Here is a 20,438-nt window from a genome sequence, read left to right as displayed (position 1 = left end):
GGGCTTGTACTGCGTCTGATATCGTCGAGGCGACTGGCGCCGGAGGAGCGTACTCATCGTGCCTTTCGCGCCTGTCGTTGAGTACATCCCTCAAGTCGTCATCTCTATGCCTTTGTTCGCTAGCACTCAACTGATAAAAAATGTTAGGCTACCTAGGCTGCCCCCCAGCATTCTGGCATGCAGGCCTATTTTCTCTTGGTGGCAGGTTCCTTTCTCTACCTCTCTCTCCTTGTCCTCGACCAGCATTCCCTCAGCTAGAATCAACTTCGTTGTAGTCATGACCATCCCGAAAATGTGATTGGCTATGGCGCGACCTGCTGGTCGCACTATTTCCTCCTCCTGCTGGTACCTCTCGAGCGTTAGGGGGAGACCTGCGTTGGTCGATGGGTCCCCAGGAATTATTATGTTGTGGGGGGCCCCTGACCGCTAAGCCTGACTTGGCATGCCTCCTATTAGCAAAAGGGCACTATCCCCTACTCGGTGGATTCGGTTCCTCAGCAGTTTGGCATCTAGGGATTCGGGGAGGTTGCCCAGCCCTATTCTGCTTTTGATACTGGGGATTATTTCGACTAGCATGAGAAGGTGGCTGCTGCTCAGGATCTTGAAATGGAATATCCTGTTGAGCAGCAGGATGTTGCTCTGGCCTCTGAGGGCTTGCCGGCTGAGGTGGAGGACTTGGGTCTAGGCCTTGTTGTGGTGCTACACTTGGTGGTTGATTTGGTTGAGAAGTTGGCCCAGGTTGTCCCCGTGCCAACTGAATTGCTGCCTCCAGGGTGGTAGTGGCATCTCTTTGTCAGCGGTCTATGTTAGCCTGCCGCTCATTCAATTGTTGACGTTGACGGTCAATCTCCCTTTGTTACAACGCCATCGTCTTAGCCACACTCTCCTGATTGGCCCTCAGATTGGCCAACTCCTCCTGCAACACACTCAGTGTTGTCCTCAAGGTCTCGAAATCCATCTCCTCCTCTTCAAAATCCTATTGTGCTTCATCTTCAGCCACATTTGGTGGAGGAGGTTGGGTGGATGCAGCACCAGAAATCTGTCCCGCCTTTCTGGATGTTTTCGCCATTTGATTTTCTTGGATGTCTCGAATTTGATCTCTCAATGAAAGCACCAAAATGTTGACCCTCGATTTGGTCAACGACACGAAGTCAAATAAACGATATAAAATGAGATGAAAACAAGAATAAATTCAAATGGAAAAGTAAACGACACAAACGATTTATAGTGGTTCGGCCCTAATTGGATTGTAATGACCTATGTCCACTTACTGTTCTTATTGATATAGAATCCCAACACTGTGATCAATGAACTAAGGGTTCATGAGTTTCACAAGCTTCAGGGTGATTACAATTTCAGTGAATAATAACACTATAATTTTCTCTCTGAATTCTCCCAGTCGAAAAAAAATTCCCCTCCCTTGAGCCTTTTGATTCGTATTTATAGGCTCAAGATGGTTACATGGGCCAATGGGCCTTAATTACAATTAAGACTTGCGTATCTAGGTAATAATAGAAATTACAATCAATGTATAATTACTAAATTGCATAAACAAAGGAAATAAATGAATGTATGCGACCAGGCTGGTCGTCTGTAAATACGATGCTTGATAAACCAATAATTTTCAAGTCGATGGCCAAGCTGGATACACTCACTAAAAGCCGTCATGTGCCTACCACGTGTGAACCAATCCTGCCACGCCATCAGGGGCAGTTTTTGGGTAAACAAAATTAAATATATTTTTCCCACACCTAAAATTTATATTTTTCTCACATGGGTTTGTAATTTTATTAATTTAAATAAAATTGTTATTTTCTAAGGAAACATGATAATTATAAGTATTTTAAATAATTTCAAGCCCTTATTATTTCTAAGTAATTTAAAAATAATAAATGGATTTATTATATCTTTAAATGGCTAAATAAATTATTTTTGTAAGAAATAAAAATAATTTTTTAAAGAGGTTTAATCAACTTAGTGATTTTAAAAGAAGTAAATAATGGTAAGAAAGAATGTTGCTAAATCCTTATTTTGAAAACGATAAAAATAAGCACGTAGAAATTATCATTTTTAACGTCACTTTTTAACAACATTCCCACATATGCATGTCGCATGCAAATGCACTTTTACGACAAAAAATGTGTCTAATATTCGACCATATGATTTTTATTTAAAAACCATGCATGTAACATAGGTATAATTTGGATTATTCTTTTTGTGATTTTATGTGTAATTATTTCTATTTGGAAATTATGAGTTGTTTTCACAATGTGTGCATGGTCCATGCACACATGGGTTATATGAGTAGGGCACAACAAAGTGTTATGTGAGGCTAAAAAAATGCTATTTGATTATGGTTTTAGGCTCGTTGTGAAGTTTTGTTAGTTTTTGCTTTGCATGGACTTGAGGAAAGGAAGTTAGATAGAATTTTGTTTATTTATGCTATGAATGGTAAGATTGTTTGTATGATAGAATGCTATGTACGATGATACATTTTGCGATATAAAGTATGAAATGATATCTTGTGATGATTTTGATAAATCATGAAATTTCCTTTGTGTTGATGTGACAGGATTGTATGTGATTTGAATGTTGTATTATATGTAATGGTTGTTAGCATGATGAATGCGACACAACAAAGGGGTTGCTAAGGATATGAAGACGTAACCCGAGTTACTAATGATATAAAGACGTAACTCATAGGGCGGACGCGCCGAGGTTATTCAAGGACAAGAGATCCTATTTACCTTAAGATGTGACATGGACAAGTTAGCAAGCCATGTTCACAAAGTTATGATGATGATGCTTATGATGATAACGTTCATGATGAATATGTATATGATGATGACGCTTATGATTATAATGTTTATGATGATGATGGTTATGATAACGATGTTTAGGATGTGTAACGATGTATGAATTTGAACATGTTTTTGTGTGTATACTTGTGTGTTATTTGTACTTCCTTACTGGGATTTTAGCTCACCCCTTACTTTCCCTTCCAGGTAGCAAATAGGATTTCTCTATGACACGCGTGGTGATGTGGGGAGTTCCAACGTTGGGGTGTGTATGGCATGGGGGCATCCTATGGACGAGAAAACGATCAGTTTCACACCAGTTTCTCCAGAACAATGTTATGTTTATTTTATTAAACTTTTCATAACTTATCAGTGGGACTTGAACTTTAATTGTTTCTAAAACGTTGCATGAAAACTATTATTTTCTTTTTAAACTATTGGCCCCAACTTGCATGTTTTAGCAAGGCCCCACTGAGATTTTTCATATAATGAATGGCTTTCTTTTATAAGTTTATGAGCATGTAAAAGTTTTATATGTACTAGATTATGGCATTTTACATCTACCATCTCAGTAGCTGTGATTTGGAGAAGCGTTAGGCTATATGCCATTTCAGAATCCATCTTGGAGGATGAGAACATAGTTGTGTCTATGGCGGCTAAGGAAATAGTTTGGCTAAGGAAGTTCTAGATGGGTCTCGGTGTTATTCCAGAAATGGATAAACCACTCATCTTGTCTAGTGACAGTAATGAGGCAATAGAAAATTCGAAAGAACCTCGAAGCTACAAAAGAGCAAAGCATATAGAGAGAAAGCACCACATTATCTAGGATGTGTGGCGAAGGCGTGATGTGAAGGTGATAAAGATAGCATTGGAAGGCAATATGCCATATCCCTTAACAAATATATAAGTAGAGAGCATAATTGTGAAGCATGTAGAATGCATGGTTTTGAAAAACATGTCCCATTTGTTTTAAAAGGGCAAGTGGGAGTTTGTTGTGTTTTATGCCCTTATAAAACCACGTCGGGCATGTAACACAATTTCATATTGTCAAAAAAAGTAGTAGAAATGATTTAGTTTGACAGCCGTGTTGCTTGCTTGTTTTATTACATGATTATTGAAATAATACAAACATTTATAAAATCCCAAACATATGGATTGTTACAATTATAGTGACTATGTCACAATGGATTATAGTTGTAATTATATGTTCAAAAGAACGAGTCCTAAGATTAGATCAATGCATTGGATTTTCACTGATTAGGCAATCTACGATATGATCTACTTATACATTCAGTGTGTGATGTCTTGTTGAAGGCATTGACCAAGTAGATAAGATCAGATGTATTTGGTTACATCAGACTAGGACTGATATTGATTATTGATTGATAAATAAGTATTGTTGTTATCGAATTTAATCAATGTCACAACGTTGACCATTGGTTAAGTCGATATTAATTCTGAGTGATAATATTTTGCTAATTATATCATTTAAATCTTTTGATTTGTTCATTACCAGCTTACCCTACGGTCTAGCCCATACTTTCATCTTGGAGATTTAGTAGTGTAATTGAGTAGGAGTATTATTCATAGATATAAAATCTATAACGTCTGTATGAGAAGTGAAAAGATGATTGCCTTAATTTCTTTGTTCAAAAGGTTAAATGATTGAGATCTCATTTCTGTGATTAAGTTCACAGAAATATCATTTATAAGTAACTTAGTGGGAGTTCAGGATAAAATACTGATGAGGGGTAAAACGATAATTTGCACCAATCTCATTAGTAATTCATCGATAGAGGATTGACTAACTATAATGGTTATAACAATGAATAACATATTTATGGTTTGGAAAATACGTTCTATGAATTCAAGAGTTCAATTTTGAGTCTATAGTGGAATCAGAAGGAATTAATAAGGTCGTGAAATTAATTGTAAATAAATTCACGATAACTTATTGGAGCTTGATTTCATTGATTCATGGTTCCCGCATCGCCATTGAGTAAATCATCTAGAATGTCTCAATTAATTGATTTAATTATCAAATAGGATTTTTAAAGTTGACTATGTCAATTTTGGAAAATTTACAAAGATATGAGATTTAGAGAATAAAAGAGAATCTTTTGGTAAATTTATTAATATTAATAAATTGGTGTCAATATAAATAAATAATATTAAATCAAGTTTTAAATTATAATTAGTTAATTTGAATAAGGATTTACTTAATTAATTGAAAATAAAAAATAAAAGGTTTTGAATTTAGGCCCAATTGGGATTTAAATTCAAAACAAAGATATTGGGGCCAAGTCCATTTATGTAGCCCAAGGCTTTTATTTTTTGTTTATTATTTTTAATTAATTTAAATTTAAATTTAAATAAATCCCATTAAGTTTCCTATATAAGGAATATGATATCTAAGGTTTTCATGAGGAAGTCAGTCTCAATTGATTCATTGGGTAAGTTAAAACCTAGACAGTCTAACATTTCTTGGACACTCTCTCTTCTTTTTCTCTTCTAGATATCTGGCTCATGTGTTGAGAACTAGCCCACACTAGTTCTAGGTTGATCAAAGGCTGGGTGAGGAAGACTGTGTTGGTGATCTAGTTCAATCTCTTCATAATACTCTGCTACAGAAAGGAATCAATGGTTAGAGAGATTGAAGAAATGAGTTGTTCCAGTTCCACTACGTAATGTAAGTTTTTACTTTACTCTATATTTATATCAATTTCATAGGAGCATGTTCTAGGAATTTGCATGTTTTTTTGATAATATGTAAGTTACATGAAAATAAATAAAGATCATGCAATATGTATTTCCAACAATAATCATAATCAGCATGCCTACCAGTAATAACTCTACTCGTGCATGCAAATAAATCTAGATAAATGACTATAGAGTCACACCGAGCCCCTTGCCCTATTTCCTGTATAACCTACCTTACAGCTGACCAAGCGTTCATGGTGCTTATTATTTTAGGTAGCCATAGCGTCGTAGAAGCATATATCATGCTTCCTGGTTAGCTTAACCACATCGGTCAGCATTCAGCACGCTATTGTCGTACCTCGACTCAAAAGTCGAGCCTTTAAACCCTCGGCTTATAAGCCGAGCCTAATAAACTCTCGACTTATAAGTCGAGCCTTGTAAACTCTCGACTTATAAGCTGAGTCTTTTAACCAGATATATCCTAGACCAATAAGCCAAATTTTTATTTGGATACCATAGATAGATCCTTGACTTATAAGCCATGCATTTAGTCAAAAACAACATATAAGTTCTCGGCTTATAGGCCAATCTTTTCAATCAAGTATAATTGATAAACTCTCGAATTATAAGATGAGCCTTTCAATCAGATATAACAAATATCCCTCGACTTATAAGTTGAGTCTTTCAATAAGATATAACAGAAAACCTTTTACTTATAAGTCAAGCCTTTCAATCAGATATAACAGATAACCTCAACTTATAAGTCAAGCCTTTAAATCAGATATAACAAATAAACAGTTGTTACTTAACACAGTTAAAGATAGTACAATCAACATATTTAATAATACATTCTCAGCATGATTATAACCATGTTCTATAGCCGGGCCAAGCCCTAAACACAGTCCGGGTACAGTTTTCTTACCTCAGATCCTGAGTATATAGTGTCTGACAACCCTCGAGCACGGTCCTTGTATTCTACTAACTCGAGCAGTAGAACCATTCCCAAGCCCTTAGATTTGGGTTCCTAGCTCCAAAAAGCTAATTTTTATCATTTTCCCAGTTAGATTCGCAGTGCCCCCAGCAAGGGCCATGGCACTCAACAAGTCAGAGAGCCCAAGCCCAGAACCACAGGACACGCGTTGCAGGGCCAAGGCGGTTCAAGTCGGCGCGACACTGCGAACTCATAAAATCAGCGATTTTGAGAATCGCCAACTTCCAAAAAATCACCCCAAAACCAAATTTTCAACTGTTTCAACCATAGTAATGGTCCCAAGAACCAACCTTAAACTCAATTAAAACTACAAAAACGATAGAAAAAAAAAAAAAAAAAAAACCAAAACACAATCATTTAAGTTACCTCTGATGGAGTTCGATCCTAGTTGTTTCCAAAGCTTTAATAGTTTCCAACATGCCCCAAATCCCCTTAAATCCTCTAGCAAGTAAGCTCCTAAGCTTAGAAACAATTTCTCTTCAAACACCAAGAGAACTTATAGAGAAAGAGATAGAGAGAGAGAGAGAGAGAGAGAAAACGAGAGAGAGTATTCTACATTGATAAAGTAAACTGATTTTACCTAAGACTATTGTCTAAATGACCAAAATGCCCCCAAGGAAATTCTTTCCTCTCAATGCCTCTCAAGGGAAAAATCGCCATTTTATCCTCTAGTCTCACAATACCCTTAAAATTCCTCGTTAATTTCGCTAAACCCGTAATATCACTATTTTTCCCATAATACTACTCATACCCTAATGAGTCCCGGTTACTCATTGAATTACCGAAACATCCATTGACTCACCCCTAGGCGAGTATAAATCCCCCATTGTGACCAAATTGATATCTTGCTAGAAACGGTTGTCTCCTTCCGAATATCTCAAATATATCCACATAATAATTTGGTCTCAATCACAAAATTTTTGGGAATAGTGCCCTTAAAGCAATTATAGTTGACAAATGTTTTAAATGAAATAAATAATTGAATTGAATTATTATATATAGACTATGTCCGATATTATGTTGATAATATTAAGTGAATATCAGAAAATTCCAAAGTTTATCTATGTGGTCTTAATCACATATTGTTATGAGATGATCGAGATTATGATAATAAACTTAAAACAATTCGCAGTAAAATAAAGTTATGGAATCTTTAGATTAATTACTGCTAGTACGGTTCACTAGTATTATGAGTATAAGTGACCTAGATCCACGTCACTAGTGTAGTAGGTCACTTTAGTGAAGGTACTTATATATAGTGATATATAGAACTGGGCCTAATGTGTTGTATTAATACTTGTTTAAACGTCGTTTCATAGTATTAATCAAACACATCAAATGATGATCATATACACGATGATCTTAATCCTGAGGTTGCTATTAACTCCTATATATGTCATCTCATCCTTTGATTCATGCAGTTAGGTTTGTCAGAATGATCAGGCTAAGAACAATTATTTTGGGGACTCAATGATATATATTGTTGGGGACGTAGTTTAACATATATGGAATCTATACCTTCTTATAGATTGAATAATGGTTCCCTATTGGGTTGACTTTTGGAACTGAAAAGGTTATGAGCGCTCAAATCGCAAACTTGTTGTGATACAACCTTCACTAGTAAAGTCAATGGTACTCTAAGAACAAGATATAGCTAAAATGGTAAAACAATAATTTTATTCCCTTTTAATTTTGAACCATTAATAGAGGATTAATGTTGTATGTAATGATTAAATAAATGGACACTTTATTCTTTAACAAAGTACTAAGTAAATATATGTCTATAATAATCAAGAGTTCAATATCATATTTATAGTGGAGTAATCATGAGACTAATAAATATGATTATTTAATCAAAGAGCTTTGATTAATAATCTAATATTCATTGGAGCATGATATTATAGGTCCATAGGTTCCCAGCGTGGCTCTATTCACATCATATCAAGGTAAGATTTAATACAAGGGTATAACTATAATTTCGATATTTGAGAAGGATTTCATTCTTCGGGTCAAGTATACAATTATATGATAATTGACGTTAAATAATTAATTATTAATTTTTGAAAATATATTTACTAATTCAAATATATAATTTTTGAAATTCATATGTATAAATAAATTAATTAATTTTGAAATTAATTATTTTATTTGAGTGAGAGAAAATAAAATTGGTAAGTCAAAAATAGTTTTTAATTTATTGAATTTTAAAAGATGATGATAATGATGATCATCAATTTGAATTTTAAATTTTGAATTTTGAAATATGGTTGTCATCTTCTCGTTAAAAAGATAAATACTTTATTTTGTGGAAGATTGATTTTAGTTAAATAAATAAAATAAAAATGTAATATCCCTGAAAAAGGAATAGCAGTCTACGCATGACACAGACCAGAGACTGTGCCATGTGTGTGCCACTACACTGATATTGTATCAGTATTGTTTTTATTTTATTTGTTTAATTAATTAATAATTTGAAAATAGTTTTTTCAAATTTTGTAAGTTAGATATTTACCTAAATCAATTTCTATCATCATTATGATATTGTTATTATATTACTATTATTATTAGGAATAATAAGGTAATAGGATTATCTCTCTATATATGATATAGAATAATAAGAAGAACACACAATATACAATAAAGATAAACAATAGAGAGAAAACATAATTTAGAGAGAATTTCATAATTCATGCGAGTCAAAAAGTTTATCATCTTCTTCTTCATTCTAACCATGAACAACACTTGATAGGCTTCAAGAGGTAATTGCTCATGTTCTTGAATATTTATATGTTATATATAAATTTATTGTATATTTATATATATGTTACATGACTAATGATATTGTATATTAATGTTTCTGTCTAGATGTTTTCTTGTTCATATAAACTGTTTATATGAGTGATGAAATTTTGTTGTTGTTTACAATGGGCCCACCATGCCTTTTCCCCTGCGTACTCTGGATGTTTTTCTAACAATTGGTACCAGAGCAGGTCGTTAATATATACATATTATTAACTATTGTGTGGGAATATGAATTTTTATATTATATGTGATATATGATTGAATGGATGGATGTTTCTTTCAATGATGATAGATTCTTAAGGGTTATTTATAATGGTGCTTTTGGGTTTAGGAATTGCTCTTAAAATTTCTAGATGAAATATGTAAGCCATTTTGGGACATAGGAATGTTGTAATTTATTTTTAAATTATGGATAAAAAATTATGTTGTGGCCCGAGCCCCGAGCTCCAAGCACAAGCCCGAGCCAGCCCCGCACGCCTGCATGCTTCCTCCAAGCCTGTGCACACCTGCCTGCGCACCTACCAGCACCAACAGGCGCACCCGCCTGAGCCGGCCTGTGTGCCCGCCTGCGCTAGCGTGCCCCTGCTGCACCCAGTCATGCACCTAGTGCGCCCCTGCCTAGGCCTAGTTGAGCTTCCACCGCCGGACCACCCTCTAGTCGTTGCACCCTTGGTACACACCTAGGGTTTGTATTTTACCAACCCTAATGTGTTGTTACCATAATTATTTTAATTATTCATTTAATTAAAAATTAGAAATTGAATTAAAATGGTTTTAATTTGGAAATCTCTTTAAATGAAATAATATTTATTATTTTCGTTAATTTAAAATGTTTTAATTGTTATCTTCCATAATTAAAATTGTTTTAATTAAAATATCCAAATATAAAATTATCTTGAATTTTAATTTATTAAAATTAAATTGTTTAATTTTATTTTTTGAATTAAATTACCCAAATTCAAATTGGGCCTTAGAAACTTTTGGGTGTTAAAACCCAAAGTTTAATTATTTTAAAATTTTGTTTAAAATAATTAAAGAGTTGTATAATTCAAAATGGATATGGAAAAAGGGTGGCATTGGCTCAACAAGACTACATCTCAAGGTTCAAGATCAAAGTGCTCTTAATAAGGCCTTAGTTGGTCTTGGTTACATTTTCATGTATATTTTACAAATGTTTTAATTTTTCAAGAAATACCCAAAAGTTACCATACCCGCTTCTATTTACTAATTATAAATGTTTGAATGTGATTAAAATATTTAATATTTTGTCATGCATTATAACATGTCATTCATATACTCACACAATATGCAATTAGCATGCATTACATTTGCATAGAAACATGCTATTAGAAACATCCTATATTTTGTTATATGTTTATATATGATAAATCATATAATAATAAATTTAGTCTTAATTAGTTAAGATTGTAAATAAAAAATAAAGTTGTTTAATTTGTTGTTTTAATGAAAAATATTTTATTAAAATAAAAATGATATTCTCTTAATTAAAGCAAAATTTGAATTAGAATTAAGGATACAATTTTGTTTTTTGTTTTGCTTAATTGGATTAGTAAATATTAGAATATCATTTGGTAAAAATAATTTAGTTTTACAACTAAATTAAAAAATATTGATTTTGTGAAAAACACACTTTTTCTAAAATATTGAGTGGGAGAGGGGGTTATGACAATAAGTCTCATGGTCTCCATTATTGGTTGAATACCGAGAGGCATAAGAAGGGCCTCATGTTGCCTCCATTTGCGGCTTCCCTGAGGAAAGGCTTCTGAATATGTTTATTTTATCTCAAGGTTTATTTCTCTTATAAGAATATAATTAGTCTTGTATTTCAAGTTTGACTGGCCCTAAGGCACACTCTTGAGTTAAGTCATTGATTGAAATTAATTGGTTACACTCCGAAGGTGTATCTAGGTTTTCGATCATGACTAGTGCATCTTGACCAAACTAGCGGTAGTTCATAAGTCAAAAGAGAAAAAAGAATTTTTAAGTTTTCACTTATGAAATTGAGATTTATCTCAAAATTAATTTGGAGTTAGTCTAACCTACCCCAAGGCGGTCCATTAATTTTCAAATTAATTTATCATGGATTAGTATATATTTTTTTATGTGTTTTTATATGTTGCATTCATTCATCATATTTACTTGTCCAAATAAAATATGATATTTATTATATTTTTAATTCATTATATTTTATTTATTTATTTCCAGCAACTGTGGTTAATTCTCTTAATCTTGATCAAGAACCTCAAAATGTGAAAAACCAGTGAATCCTCGTAATGGATACCTAAGTACTTTTAATTTAGACTTCAACAATCTTGATGTTTGGTACAGAAACATACACATAATTCTGAGTGAACTAAAAGTGTATGATGCAATCATTGATGTGCCTCCAGATAATCCATTAACTTTATCTAAATATGATAGTCATAAAAAATATGCAGATTGGATGAGATCTGATTATTTGGCTCGTCATTGCATAATAAAAATTGTGCTTGACGATATTAAATCGAGATATGTGAACCTTAGATCTACATACGAGATATGGGAAAAGATCAAAAGAAATTCTTTTGATCACTTAAGAAGTTTGCAAGAAGAAAGGGTAAATATAATTTTCTCATCTCCTTTTAATATATTTGAATAGTTTATTAAAAAAAATTATTCCACCACGTTTTTGTCTTGTTTTCAGGAACGCATTATTCAACAAAAAAAAGAATGGAAAGAAAAACAAGAAAAGGATTGCCGATTGGTAGACCATGAGATAACTGACATGGAATTTTAATTTTTTCATTTTCAACTTTGTATTAAGTTTTTTCTTTAAATTAGTTCTAGAACCCTTTCTAGAAACTATGTTTTTAGATCCCTTTATTTGATTAATGAACAAGTTTAGTATTTATTTTGAATAATAAATTCAGTTGTTATTTTGAAATATATTTATTCCACCTATTTCATCATTGAGAATAAATGATAATTATGAATTATTTATTATTGTGCAAATCATAGATTTAATAAGACATCTTATTCCAACAAAAAATTAAGTGAAACATATATATGAATTATTTTTTAGATTGGCTTGTAATTAATTGGACACATAAAACAAATAAAAGATAGTCTTTTATTGCAACCATTCAATGGTTCTCTCCCTGTTTATATAGTCTGTTAATTAAATTTAATCAAAAGACCTTTCTCTAATAAAGACACACAAATCACAAAATCGTTTAGCTAATACATAGAGATGTATGTTGAACCTTTTAATGTTCAAAAGCTAAAAGAAATAATAAATATTAAGTTAATATTGATTGACATTTATTTTAGATATGTTTAACTTTGATTAAAAGCAAAGAATTTTTTTAGACATTTTCATGCATCATGTAACGTCCTATGTTTCGGGTACCTTTAAACGACTTAGGTCGGGATTGTTTTCCCCGAGTTAAGAATATTATTTTAACTCATATTATATTTGTTTGGAATTGATTTCCACGAGTTATTGATAGCCAAATTATGAATTTTGTGATTAAAAGTCAAGATAAGACTTTCGATCTTAGACCGACACAAAACCCTAATCGGGTAAAAATCTCAGAAAATAAAATGAAAAACTATGGAAAATATATTTTTGGCATAAAATACATTCATAAAAATTAAAGTTTGGTAAAAAATAATAAACCTAAGAGAAAATGGAAATTTAGGGCTTTGTACGGTTTATTTTTAAGTGTTATTTTGTATAGTTAATGCTTAAAGTTACTTATTGGTGATGTAATAAGGCTATGGTAGTTCCTTTATAATTTTTAAGATTCTTGTGTGTTGATTTTCGAAAACAGGGTCCAAAATCCCTTAGGGTTTTGTTGAAAACCCTAAAACAAAAATACATGTTTTGAGCTGTGACTTCCAAGGGGTCAAGCATCCACTTTATATTTATTTTGTAAAATTAAATTTTACGGTGATGTTGTTGAGATTGAGTACATAAAATTGAGCTTTTGAAACACTAAAAAATGTTTAGAAATGAGTCAGTTATGCTATTTCAAAGTTTAGGTAAAAAACTATATTTTTTCGTATTCTTAATTTCGGGACCACGTTTGGACAGCTACTGTATAGGCCAAATGTGCCCATTTTTTTCAAAAAAATTGTGGACATATTCTTGGCATAGGCTAGTATTCCATTGTAAAATTTGGTAACAAAATACTGAACAGTTTGAAAGTTATTAAGTGTCAAAGTTTGGAAAAAAGGACTTGAAAATAAGGTCATTTTTACCTCATTGTTTGGAAAATGTTTTAATCAATCAAAAATGCTCCTTTTTGCCGAAGATTTTACAAAGACCTAAATGGCATATCAAAAATGAAATTGGGAAATTTTGGTAACAATTGGGTAAGTAAATTTCAAGTTATGACCTAAAAAAGTACGTAGTTAAAAAGGGGAAAAATTAGGTTTTCACACTTAGTGTAAAATTGGGATTTTGGAACTTAAGGTAAAAAGTAAAATTTTGCTTCTTGCAAGATAAAACCTTAGTAGATAAAAATTACACTTTCGTTCCCTTTTTTCTCTCTTCCATGGCGAAGAAGAAGCGAGTGGTCCGGAAGTTAGCACCTCGATTGTCTGAGCATGATTCCAATAGCAATCAGATTACTGAGAAGGAAGATATCGGTGATGTGAGTTCTACGGATGGGTTAAATTTGATAGCAGATACGATAACAGATGGGCAAACAGTACAAGTAGCTTCGATAATAGAAGTGGTAACAGATGGTGAATCTGATAGCCTTCCGATTCTGACTCTTGACCGAAGACTGAGTAGGGATTGGGCTAAGGAAGTGGAAGAAGATTTGGATGCTAATACTAATCAGGAGACGCTTCTGGATTCAGCACAGAAGCATTGGAACGCATTTGCGAAGGAAAACAGGTTTGTTCGAGATCCTCATCTTACTTATCAGGAACCTCTGCTTAAGAATGGCATTAAGATAGCACAAGTTGACCCGGAGGAGGTGAAATTTCAAGCAGCGAACTAGAGTTCTGCTGTAATATGTATGGTTCTAGGTGCGAACCCTCCAATGGCGGTGTTTGAGGGATATATCAAGCGCATTTGGGGCCATCTTGTGATTGCGCAAATTGCTCGTATGACCATGGGCTTAACGATGGTGAAATTTAATGATGAGGCGACTAGGGACCTGGTTTTAGAGAATGGTGTTCTTTAGTTTGATAGAAAACCAGTAATAGTTAGACCGTGGTCCGCTGATCTTAATGCGGTGAAGTTAATCCATTCAGTTCCGTTATGGATTAGGCTTCACGATTTAGGTCTGCAATACTGGGGGAACAATTGTCTAAGTGCTTTGGTCAGTACTGTTGGGAAGCCAATTATGGTGGACCAACATACTAGGGATCGCACCAGGATCCAGTTTGCTAGGGTTTTAGTCGAAATGGACATCACGGATACACCACCAAGAGTGATTCAATTTCTAAATGAAAATGGTCAGCTGGTGGAACAGGGGATTGACTACGAATGGCTACCTGTGAAATGTAAACAATGTCTGGGTTATGGTCATATAATGGCAGATTGTAGGAAGGGGGATAGTGAGAAGAAAGAGAGGTATGCAGAGAAGAAGGCTCCAGTTTCTAAACCAGAGGTCATTTCTCATAACCCTCCTTTATCGATTCTTGTTTCTCAGATGGAACCATCTGGGTCCGGAAAATCTGTTGATCAAACTTTGCAGAATGTTGTTTGGAAGACTCCTAGAAGGGCTGTTGGTTTTCGATTGAAGGAGACAGTCCCAGGTTCTAAATTTGATCGTGACCAAACTGTTGGGAATAGGTCTGTGAATAAGTTCAGTATTTTACAGGAAGAGAAGGGTACTGTGGCAGAGGTGACCGAGTGTGGAGATATCAAGGGACCTGATTTTGTTTCTACTTAATCATGGATTGTTGCAATATAGGAAGCTGGAATGTTAGAGGCTTGAATAATAAGGATAAGCAGGATTCTGTAGTAGAGTTTTGCAAGGTTAATAAAATTGGAGTAGGGGGTTTGTTAGAAACTAAGTTGAAAGGGAATAAAGTTCAGGATTTGATGGACAAAAAATTTGCTAATTGGGATTTTTTTAGCAGTGCTACTGTGGAGGGCAGGTTATTAATTATTTGGAGAAAGGGTTTTGTTAGAGTCATAGTTATTGCTGAGTCTCCTCAACATGTTCACTGTGTTGTCAAATTGGCTGGACAAACTGCTGCTTTTTGTCTCACCTTTGTCTATGGTTTTAATACCATTGAAGATAGAAAGTTGTTATGGCATAATCTGTCTCAACTCAAGTTTCCTGTTTCATCTTGGTTGCTTCTTGGGGATTTTAACTCAGTGTTTAATATTGATGACAGAAATGGAGGAAATGCCATAACACAGAGTGAATTGAATGACTCTAACTACTGGTTTTATCAGGCCCATATTGAAGCTCTAAAAAGTCATGGTTCGGTCTTCACTTGGACTATCAATCAGGCTGGTTCTAATCGCATCTATTCCAAGATAGATCATGTTTTTGTCAATGAGGAGTGGCATGATCACTTTCCTAACACTGCTGCTCGTTTTAGTTGGGAAAGTATTTCAGATCATTGTTCTTGTGTGGTTTCGGCTACAATAACAGAGGCTATTGGTATTAAACCCTTTCGTTATTTCAATTTTTGGGCTAATCACCCTGATTTTAAGAGATTAGTGGAGCAAAATTGGAAGAAACCGTTGGCCAGTAGAGGTCTCAAAGGGATTTTCTTAAAACTGATGAGAGTGAAGCACTGTCTCAAGAAGTTTAATCATGAAGTGATTGGGGACATTGGGAAGAATTATCAGGAAGCAAAGGCTAGATACAGTGAAGCCAAGTTACAAGCTCAATCCCACCCGAGAGACCAGTACTTTCAGGAGCAAGAATCTATTGTAGCAGCTAATTTTGATGCTCAAGATAAAATGTACCATAAATTTCTAAAGCAAAGAAGCAAAATTACTTGGCTGAAAAAAGGTGATTCCAACACCTCTTATTTTCATGCTTGTCTGAAAAAGAGGAAAATGGAGAACAGAATTACTTCCTTCATGATAGAACAAGGTAAAATTATTGAAAACTTTCCTGAAGTAGTTCAGCATTTTCTCAATCATTTTCGTAGCTATATGGGTAGTAGTGGTACTGTCAGAACCAGATTAAACTTGACTTTTTTGGATCAGGGATATAAGCTTACCTTAGACGATCAGCTAGGTTTGCTGAAACCGTTTTCGTGTAAGGAAATCCAGAGAGCTATGTTTAGTATCCCTGATACCAAATCGCCATGGCCTGATGGTTTTGGGTCTGGTTTCTTCAAGAAAATGTGGTCTGTTATAGGGGGAGAAGTTTGCGCTGCTGTGTCTAATTTTTTTGAAACAGGTCTTATGCCCCAAGAGTTTCATAATACTTTGATATCCCTCATCCCTAAGCAAGAGAATCCAGCTAAAGCAGGTGATTTCAGACCGATCGCGTGTTGTTCAACAATTTACAAATGCATATCAAAATTTCTATGTTCTAGACTTGCTATAGTTCTCCCTTCTTTGGTTGACCAAAATCAAGGAGGTTTTGTCCAAGGGAGGTCTATTGTTCACAATGTGATGATTCTCCAAGATATTTTGAAGAACTATAGGAGGAAAAACTCTTCTCCTCATTGTACTATCAAGTTAGATATTAGTAAGGCCTATGACACAGTGGATTGGAATTTCATTGAAGACCTTCTCAATGCTTTAAATATGCCCAGTAGATTTGTTCAACGAGTGATGACTTGTATTAGAAGCACTACCTATTCTCTTCATATGAATGGTAGAATTCAAGGTGGTTTTTAAGGGGCTAAGGGTCTCCGACAAGGTGATCCTTTATCGCCGTTGATATTTGTTTTGATTATGGATTATCTTACGAGAAGGCTTCTTCATGCAGCTCACGGTTCCCTATTTCGTTACCATCCTCTTTGCAAAAGTTTGAAGCTAATAAACTTATGCTTTGCGGATGACTCCATTCTTCTTAGTAAAGGGTCCAAGCAGTCTATTGGAGTTCTTAATGAGGTCTTGAATGAATTCAGTAATACTACTGGGCTTCATATCAATATTAATAAGTCTTAAGTTTTCTTTGGAGGGGTTGCTCCTAGGGAGAAAGGGGAGATCATTAGGGATCTTGGTTTGGCTGAAGGTGAATTCCCTCTAAAGTATTTAGGGGTGCTGTCAAGACCTACTAAATGGAAAGCTGAGGACTGTGGAATTATCATTAAAAAAATCAAAATGAGACTTCATTCTTGGGGTAGTAGACACTTGTCTTTTGCTGGTAAAGTGCAATTAATTCATTCAATCTTACTTGGTCTTCGAAATTATTGGATGAGTACTTTCATCCTTCCTCAGAGTGTTTCTAAAGAGATTGAGAAACTTTGTAGAGGCTTTCTTTGGGGTTTAAATGGGAATAGAAAAAAAAATTCATATGGCCTCTTGGGAGAAAAGAGATCTTGGGTTTAAAGAAGGGTCCAAGTGGAATCAAGCTATCTTAGCTAAATACGTTTGGGCAATTTCTGAGAAAAGAGATCTTCTGTGGGTCAAGTGGGTGAATGCTGTCTATCTCAAGGGGTACCCTTTTGGTCTTATGAGTTAAAGTTAGACACAAGCTGGTATTGGCACAAACTTTGTCGATTAAGACAAAAATTTTCCTTAGCTGAGATTTTGAAGGCAGGCTATTCGGGTAGATTCGGTGCTTCTGTTCTATATAACATCTCTCTGCCTCATTCCCAATTCAGCTACCACAGAGCCATTTGGATTAGCCTCAATCTTCCTAAGCATCGATTTATGTTATGGCAGGTTGTGAATACTCATTTGTTAACTATGGACAATTTCAGTAAATTTCATTTAGTCCTTGACTCCTTGCTCTGTCCGGTTTGTGGTGAACAACCTGAATCTCATCAGCATTTATTTTTTCAATGCACTCTGTCTAGACGAGTGGTGGAGTTAGTGTTCAGTTGGCTGGGTTTTAGAGGGTTGCCGTTAGAGTTTGCTGGTTGGTTAACTTGGCTCTCGCTGAAAGCATCTGGTATTGTTAGACTCATCAGCATTGCAGTTTGTGCAGCCACTTGTTATTGTATTTGGCTGAACAGAAACAGGTGTGTCTTTGAAGGCTGCTCCAAATCTGAATCTTTACTTGCTTTTGACATCAAGAGTATAGTGATCTACAGATTATGTGTTATTCAAAACAGGAAAATGTCTACACTAGAAAGGAACTTTATACATAGATTAACATGTAATTAGTGTTTTTCGTTTTGTTTCTGGTTCTAGAGGTTCAGTGTGTTGATCCTCTTGTTTTGGCTCTCTTTGTGATGTATTTTGGTGGTTGATTAATGAAGTTTCTTCTTCTTGATCAAAAAAAAAAAAAGATAAAAACTTAGTAAGTCTTGAAAGCATATTTTTGACCTAAAATACCACTTTGAAATTAGTGAGAATTATTTTTATTAAAGAATTTTTATTCTTTCTAAAACTAAAAGATTTAATTTATTAATAAGTTAATAAATCAAAAGAGGCTTTAAAACCCTATATTTTGAGAAAATAATTAAGTACATTATTTTTCTAGTAATTAAACGTGATTAATTGACTTCGGAAAAATTTACTAGTTAAGATAAGAAATTTTTAACGGTTTTCCTAATTAAGTTAAAATTAGGCTATTTTCTTAAAACAGTTTTTAGAGATTAAAATCTTAAGAAAAATAAAAGGAAAATTAAGAGATCATTTTCTTGAAAAATAATTAAGGAATTAAATTAGTATTTCTGGATATAATACCGGCTAAAATCTTTTATATATTTAACCGCTTGTTGAAAGTACGGTTTAATAGCAAAACTTTTAAAGAATAAGATTTTTAGGAGATTGCGGGAAAATACTATTGCGATACCCGAGCCTAAGTATCGAGACCATAGGAGAGGTCTCCCCGAGACTTAGGGTTTAGTCTCAAATATTTTAGTATGAATTTCTTGAATGGGATTAAAGCCAAATAAGGATCTTTAATCCTTACGAATGATTTTTAAAACGACCAAACTGCCCTAAATAATAATAATGAATTATGAAGTGTCATAATTAATCCAAGTATATATTGTATGGATATTTACAGTATTGGCCAAGCATAACTGGATTATACATTGGAGGGTGAAATCTTGCTGAGAGCAAAGGACTCCAAGTAAGTCAACTTCTAATGTGTGGCTACAAAATGAAACGACTATTGTATTGTATGTTAGTATAGAGACACATGCACATATATAAATTGTTGTACAAAGTTTGCTTACAGACATTAGCCTAGTTGGTGCTGATTCAGAAAATATGACCAGTAGACATCCGTGATATTCTAGACGGCTGATCCCCGTCACACTGCTTTATTTTATTATGTCCGGTTCATTACCGCGACGAGTAGCCTATGAGGATTGCTGGTTTAAACCAAGGGCTGCCAAAATGAATGGGACCTAGAGGCCCTCATGCTTACTTAATCAATGAATAGTTAAAACCCGAGCAAGTGCTCTGATAAGTTATTCTCCCATAGTAGCCGTGAATATTGGCCATTCAGTGAGAGTGCCTAGTGATACTAGTGGTTGCCAAGTTTGAGTGAGGCTGAACACCCTAGGGGCAACTGCTCACCTGCACCACTGATTAACATAGAAGTTTTTGTAATCTCGTGTAACATTGATTACACTCTTGAATTGTAGCAATGCCCTAGGTGACTTGATGGTTACCCTTGTGAGGGATTTACTCTTGGATAAGTAGTGGTCCCTAGGTATCTCGATAGTTACCCTTGATGGGGATATTTATTGGCTAGATCTTAGTGTTGAGACTCAGTTATCTCTTGCAGATTAGCATTTATGCTGGAGGGCGTGATACGCCCGAATTGTTGGAAATTGTTGAGCGTTGGTCTCGAATAATAGTTGTGATATATTATATCTGCTTGCTCTGGCATTTTCTGAGTGCAGGGGTTTATTTGCTATTATGAAATAGTTGTGATATATTATATCTGCTTGCTCTGGGATTTTCTGAGTGTAGCAATTTATCTGTTTATATGAAATAGATTGTCATTGGTTATCAGGCATGACCATAAGTTTGCCAAGACGCTTTTGCGTTCTTGAAATTGATTGCCTAGGGTCCGGATGGA

At 34.3% G+C, this 20,438-nt stretch overlaps 1 protein-coding gene across 1 annotated transcript; it reads left to right on the top strand.

Moving 5' to 3' along the window:
- The first annotated feature begins 18,142 nt into the window (after window positions 1-18,142).
- Window positions 18,143-18,648, top strand: LOC133832187 (uncharacterized). Its single transcript, XM_062262562.1, has 2 exons — window positions 18,143-18,473; window positions 18,590-18,648. The coding sequence occupies exons 1-2, from the start codon at window positions 18,143-18,145 to the stop codon at window positions 18,646-18,648; spliced, it is 390 nt and encodes a 129-aa protein (XP_062118546.1).
- Window positions 18,649-20,438: the final 1,790 nt, after the last annotated feature.

The sequence above is a fragment of the Humulus lupulus genome, chromosome 4 (assembly GCF_963169125.1).
Source record: "Humulus lupulus chromosome 4, drHumLupu1.1, whole genome shotgun sequence".
Lineage (NCBI taxonomy): Eukaryota > Viridiplantae > Streptophyta > Magnoliopsida > Rosales > Cannabaceae > Humulus > Humulus lupulus.
This window is presented reverse-complemented; position numbering and strand designations above follow the sequence as displayed.